The sequence below is a fragment of the Homalodisca vitripennis genome, chromosome 4 (genome assembly GCF_021130785.1).
Source record: "Homalodisca vitripennis isolate AUS2020 chromosome 4, UT_GWSS_2.1, whole genome shotgun sequence".
Taxonomy (NCBI): Eukaryota; Metazoa; Arthropoda; class Insecta; order Hemiptera; family Cicadellidae; genus Homalodisca; species Homalodisca vitripennis.
Genome location: NC_060210.1, coordinates 65,194,536 through 65,202,062, shown reverse-complemented (window position 1 = coordinate 65,202,062; position 7,527 = coordinate 65,194,536). Strand labels below are relative to the sequence as shown.

Genomic DNA, 7,527 nt, shown 5'->3' with positions numbered 1-7,527 from the left:
GAGTACTAAATCATAAGTACTTTCTTGAGGATTTAAAAATATAACTTATTTTTTAAAGTAAAATATGTGACTCTTACTGTCTACAAAATTTCAAAACATGTCTGAATCTCTGTCAAAAGTGTAATATTTAGTATAAATTCTCTAGGAGAAGTAAAATTTAAAGAATTCTTTGCTCACAATAATTTTATATAAATTCAACTTCAGAATAAACTATAAAAAACAAAATATGTTTAATATTTTGTAAAGGATTAAAATTAATAAGTTAATTCATGCTCATGTGGGTATAAAATTTAAGTAGTTGGCTTTCTAAATCATGATATACCAATGTAGTGACATATTCTTTTAAAAAGGTGGACTTTTTGGAAGCTGAATAGTCATACATACAATAGAGGACTATGGTATTGGCTGCAAGTTTTAAGTTTTATATGATCTGGTGCTGAAGCCAAAAAAAAATAAAAAACAAATTGACATAGTGAGCTGGAATTTGTCCTTAAAGCTTAAAGAGGTGTCAATAATATTGTATAGAAAAATAAGAAAGAGCCCATGTGGTTTGTTCAGCAACATACAAGAAAACAAGTTTTACTCATATAAATAATAACGTAATTTGTGCTCGGTCATCTTATCTTGTCCATCAAGATTTCCATTTTTTCCCCATAAACCATAAAGACCTATTTGAGGATATTTAACATGACAGAAAAATGCTTACACCAAGAACAGACCAGGAATAGCTGCAGTACAAGGTGGATAGTACATATAAAAATATATTCAACTCTAGACATAACAAACTAATTTTAAATTAGGCAGAATGTTGTAACCAGTACAGAATTTTTCACAAATTTGAAGTAAAACAAAAAACTCACCGGAAATTTTGTACTCAACTTTTTAAAGATTTTTTACTTGAATAGGGTTGTAAATAATTGTTATTAAAAGAATACAATGTTTATGAAAAAGGTGTTCTACAACTGCAAAAAAATTACATTGTAGAGTACTCACATAACACTTTCAGCCCCAGGTGTGTATGTTATTTACAAATGTTATCATCCTGACTATGAATGCGATTGAGATGAGTGTCATTGCGACTAACTTTATTATGGAGTATGTCTCAGGGTTTTTAGTTTGCTAATTCATAAAGTTGCTCAAAACCTATTTCAACAGCAATGTTCATTCTTTTATTGAAAAATAGGAGGCATTGACACACTAAATAGCTCAATATCATCAAAATGTTAATTGATCAAATAAGTTCCAAGAAGGTGATCTAGGGCTACTCTGTCAAATAGCATTTATATATTAATTGTATATCCATGACAATCATAATTCCACTGAAATTGTTTTGGAAGTTCAATCTATGAAGCTACTATTTTCCCCCTTGATTGTAAAGTAAGAATGCAACAATCACAAGCAACCAGCAATATTGTATGAGCAGCAGTATGTAGCAACATGTTTTTATGTCAGTTGCCTCAAAATTATGTCCAAATCATTAGTGTTGTGCCATCCTAAGGACCCACATAGAATTCAATGTCTGTTAGAGTGTTACCAGTCTTAGCTCTTATCTTTTGACCTTAAGGTAGAAAGTCATATCACCAATACAGCTTTTTATACAAAAATAAATCGTGAACAAAAGCACTGTCTTGAAATTCAGTAATGGTACTCAAGTGTCTGAAGAGCATGGAGTAGTAGTAAGATTTCACCACCAGTCCTAACCATTGGTTCTTCCTTATTTTTCTGAAGTAAAAGTAAACTCTTGATCAGGTCTGAATTGATAAAATTGAACTGCTGCTTGATTTTACCAATGTTAATTCAGTATTTTTAAGCAAATGACAATGGTTTAAATAGGGTCAGCACTGTACCTCCTAAGTTTTCTAAATTGATCACATCGTAAAATCTTATTAATTACTCAGTGATATTATTAAATAATTAGGTTATAGCTACTATACCAAGTGAATATATTGGATGTATACTAACATTAATAGTGAGTCATCAATTATCTAACTGACTGGTGTTGACTAAGTTAACTGTAATATTTTAAGTGTTTAACTTTCACAGAGTGTAGTAAACTATTTAAAATTAAGTGTGATTGTCTGTTAGAACAAATATTCCGTGTTCGAAACAATCAAACTATATGTATAGGTGCTTCTATATCTATACATATGTACAAATCGCCTATGTCATATTTTTTTTTAGTGCTTTTTAAAATTAAGAGACAATGAATTATTTAATTTTAAAGCACAATTTAGTAGGTGCTACTTACGTACTGTAACAAAGAGAAATATAATCAGATATTGCTAGCTCAATAACAAGTTTACCGTTACAACCACAGTCAGTGGTGAGGCCAACGTACCAATGAACTTCTAACATGTTCTTTTTCTCCAGGTACCAGTATTCTATTACTGCTACAGTACATATAAATAACAGTTGTTGGCTGATACAGCTGCTTAAAAGTCTCCAATAAATTTGTAATCTGCTTAAAAAATTACAAATTATTGAAAGTGCTATATTATCCACTAACTAACTATACATGGTTAGTATAGAGTGAATGCAAGCCACTGTCATATAACAGGTTAGCTGAGGTTACATGCAAATTTTAAAGCTTGTATCATTCTTGAAATTAATGTCTTACGAACAGATGTACACACAGGCAGTCATACAGAAAATACATTTTTATATCTCCTGGCAGGCAATGGAGAAATTGTGTTAGCCCACAAAGTCATCTGCTCAGCCAAATTCTATGGTTTGAAATGCACCATCATAGAATCATTCTCATCTATTTAGAAAGGGAGTGCCGATGGCCGAGACGAGCAGTCTAAGACGTTGGACTTTCAGTCTGAGTTAAAGATAGCGCAGGAGTCTGCGACCATTGCACTTTTTATCAGGACCATTTACCTTATACTGTATCGAATCTCTTCCTTATTGTGTTTGGTTAGATCCTTGCACAGGCTGATGGCCCATGAGGATGGGCACAATAAGTCATAAAAAGAAATTGGCTCCTCCTTTTAAGAAAAAAATAATAATAAATTTTCATGTTCTATATGAAATCTTTCTTCAAATCTCTTGCCACTTGATACAAGCACAATATTGTTCATTAAGCTAGGTTTCATAACAGTATTTTAATAATCAATAAAAGTTTCAGTGACTTAGGGAGGCTATGCAAGAGTGTTCTGAAATAAAATCTTGTCACTGATTTTTAACATTGACTTTCCGTTCTGTTATTTTTGTCTTTTTACTCTATGAATAAAAACTTTACATGTTAAAATCTCATACAGTTGAATACAGTTTGTTTACAAATTTATTTATGCTGATATTTTCTCATTGGCATCATGGTTACCCATAAGACCAATCAATGTAAAAATATTTACTAATGCTTAGCCAGATCACATTGAGTGACATGCACCATCATCGAACTCAGTGTTCCTCATATAAAAATGAAGCTACATGCACAATTTCAAGACTACAGGTCAGTTCGTATTGGAGATATCATGTGGATAGACAGACAGACAGATAGACAAAAAATGTTTTTAACCCCTTAAGTGATAAGCTAACACTCAGCCAACAAGCTACGGTTTTCTAAATTTAAATTATTTTAATTTTACTGAAAGAAATAAAACTATGAATCAAAACATCCTCATTGCTCTCTATACAAAAAAAAAATATTATTTAAAGCTTTTGTTATTATTAGAAAATTATTATTAGTTATCTTTAAAAATATTTTATAGAGTACAAACTATGAAAATTAAATAATAAAATTTTGAACTGGAAAAAATTTGAAATAGATTTCCAGGAGAAATATATTTTATGTGATTAGAAAAGATTGATGTACCCAAAGTGCTCAGATCCAAAAACAGAAAATCGTTAATTAACTAGTATATGTTATTTTATTTAGAACATAGTAATAATTTATTAAGGACCCAACAGGATCTTCTTCAAATCCTTCTGTTGTCTGTCCATTCCTCATTTTATCTGTTTGCCTGACCATCATGTCTGTATGATAACTCTTGATAAAAACTTAATAATTGCTACATAGATTCTTGTTCCAAGGATGAACCCTGTTGGCTTTGGAGTCAAAAGATCGTAGGACAGTCCATTTGTTTGTCTGCCTGTTGATGTTATTGTCTATAACATCACCATTACTGAGTTTCACACTTTACAATTCCATTATTTATTAATATTTAGGATCTTTTTCCGAGGAAAGGTATTACATTTTTCATAGGATAAGGAGTTTATTCTATATTTTCCTCCTGTGGTTGTCTAAGCCCCACCAAAATAAAAAGTTGGCAACGTCTTCTTTGCGTATCCACTAGACTAATACTATCAAGTCAGATTCTTAGGTAGTAATTGTATGGATTAGAAAGTCCACCAAAACTGTTTAAGGCATCCTTTATGCCATTTTCCCCCTCAACATTGCTTTATATTGATTTTGAGTAGTGTATAGTGGAAGTCTCAAGTTGAATCTAATGTTGCCAGTGAATGACGAACTTTTGGCTACCAAATGGTGGATCATCATGTGTCCAGAAGATTTGTGTCAGACACTGCTACAGAGAGGATTAATGCTCCTCAGTTTCTTGATACCCACAAACTTATAGTATAGAATTATAGTCTATATTAAAAATATGGTTACCCACACCAAAAAACATACTAATTAAACGTGAAAGAAATCTAGACAAAGTTTTCATTTTTTTTTTTTTTTTTGCACTTCACTGTCAAGTACAGTAATTGAGAGAAAGTATTACTGATAACATAAACTTCACTGTTAATTTGAATCACTGGTTCATCATTATGATACATTAAATATGGTTCATCATATGTTGAACTTAGATAGTTTAAGTTTAAAGTAAATGTTAAAAAAAAAATAGTTCATAGTACATTAAAATTATAACTTACAGAATAAAAAAAGTCACATTCAAAACCATTATTGTTGTTAAATAGTCGGTGTTTGTAGGATTTTGTATTTATTTGACACATAGTATATAATATTTTAAACACAGATTGAAAGATATAATTTTTTATTGCATATTGATTACATTCTTGTTTAGGACACACGGAGCACTTCACTTTTGAAGATACAAAGACAGAGGTAACATCAATAGCACTGTCGTTCTACTCTGGGCTCTTTGCTTATAACGGATGGTGAGTAATCAATAAGCTACATTTTTTACTGTTTTAGACTTTATTAAATATTATTTATTTAATGGTTTGTTCTGTTGTTGATTCTATGGTTGTTCTTAAAAAGTAGTTGTACCTTAATTTTTTCAAACAGCTTCATTAATGAAAAGTGTAGACAATAAGTTAAGATTCATTTCACTTTTAATATATATATAATTTCTTATTATAAAGTTCATCTAAGATTCCAAAAATCTGTATGTATCAGTTATTTTCATTTCATTTTTTTTTTTTAATTTATTGGTAAATGTAGTAAAACACATGAAGTTATTGATCATTTAGTTTTTAAACTTTGGATTACTAATGAGAACTGGGGACCAAGCATACATTGTGTTTGAAAGTAAAAGGAAAAATGTTAGTAATTTTATTTTAAATGTGCCGGATAAATGAAAATGCCATTTTTAGGTAAAATATTAAGGGTATGAAATAATATTTTTATCATGCAGTAAGCATATAGCTAAATGTTTGAAATTGAATGCTGTATTTTCATTTTGAATCATTTTAAATTGCATAACATATTTACTTAGTACTTCCATACTTTAGTTTTGTTGAAGTTCATCAAACCATATATGACTCAAGGATGTTCACCAGGCCACTTCCTGATGAGACATTCTTGTAACGATAGATGTAGAATCGCTTTACACTAACAATTCCACATCAAGGTGGTTTGGAAGCCGCCACACATTTTCTTGAAAGAAGGCCAAATAACACTAAACCTTCAACAAACTTTTTAACCTCACTCATTCATTTAATTTTTAACAATGAATAATTTCAAAATTCATGGATCAGAACTATCTCCAAATTAAAGGAACGGCGATGGGTACTCGAATGGGCCCCATCATACGCCAACCTTTTTATGGGATTTGTAGAACAAAATTTTCTTAAAACTCAAAATTTCCTTCCTTTATTGTGGCTAAAGATTTATAGATGACATTTTTGTAGTCTGGAATCATGGGTTAGAGAAACTTCATCATTTCCTTGATAGTTTAAAATAAATTTTCATGTCTTAACTTTAATTGGAATATTAATCACAAAATCGTCACTTTTTGGATGTTGAAGTTTTTCTAGAAAATCATATTTTAAAAACCAAAATACATGTTAAGGGTACTAACAAAATGAATTTACTTGCATTACAGTAGCTGCCATCCAAATCATGTAAAAAAGTCCATTCCAAAAAGTCTTTCCCTTAGAGCCAAATCCTTATGTACAAACGCTTCAGATTTCAAAATTTACAAAAGCAAACTTACTAAAGCTCTTTCCAACAGGGGATACCCTACAAAACTTTTGAACCGGCAGCTCAGACAACCAAAAAAAGGCTACAACTATTCCAAATCACTTCCAAAATGATCCTAAATTTATAACAAAATTTTATCCTGGTTTGCACAAATTCAATAGAGTTATGAAAATTGGCTATGAAATTTTAAAAAACTCGCCCTTAACTGAGAAATTATTGTCCAGGCCACCTAGAATAGTATTTAAGAGACCTAAAAATTTGAAGAATATGCTTGTAAGGCCCAAAATTCATGTTGGAAAAAATTATGAAAATTTATCTTTTGGCTGTGAACCTTGTAATAAACCACGTTGTGGTATTTGCAAAATTATGGATAAGACCGATCAATTCCAAAGTAGTGTAACTAAAAAAACTTATCCAATAGCTGGGTAAATTGGACTGTACCTCCAACAATTCAATTTACCAGCTAACCTGTAGGTTTTGTCCCAAGGACTACATTGGGCAAACCTCTAATTCTTTGCGGGTAAGAATGACCGGTCACCGTTTTTCTATCAATCACAAAGACGACAAAAAACCAGTAGCCTTACACGCTATTCACCATAACAAAAGCTTTGAGGATTGTTACAAACTCAAAGCTATAAGCAAAATTACTCCTTGTGAAAACAGCTCTCGAAATGATTTAAATTTTAAGGAATACTGAATTGGCACACCAACTTATATTAAAATCAAAACAAACCATATGGACTTAACATTCGCTAAATTATTGTTTTCCACTTGAATAATTAGATTGTGATACAAATTTACCTAAATTCAAAATTATATTATATTATATTAATGTTATTATTGTTAAATTAAAAACAACTAATCAAACCTTGTGTACATGTCAAAAATTGTATTTACATTTAGAATGTTTATTATCAGGTGTTTCTTCCTTTGTTTGTTTATTTTATTCTGTGTTATTATTGTGTACTTGAAAAAAGTTGTTAATACAACGAAATATTGTACAAGATAAATGTAGTTTTTCTTTTGAACTGCTTAAAGAGACTATTTAAGCCAATAGGCAACACACTTCAAGATGTTAAAGGATTTAACAAACCTACTGGTAACGAACAATCTTCACCTTCATCATCACACTCTTCACA

At 30.6% G+C, this 7,527-nt stretch overlaps 1 protein-coding gene across 1 annotated transcript in view; it reads left to right on the top strand.

Moving 5' to 3' along the window:
* Positions 1–7,527, top strand: part of LOC124359419 (Y+L amino acid transporter 2) — a 141,437-nt gene that overhangs the window by 113,200 nt on the left and 20,710 nt on the right. The window contains exon 5 of the mRNA XM_046812150.1: positions 5,028–5,121. Coding sequence (XP_046668106.1) covers positions 5,028–5,121 — 94 coding nt within the window. The remainder of the gene's footprint in view (positions 1–5,027; positions 5,122–7,527) is intronic.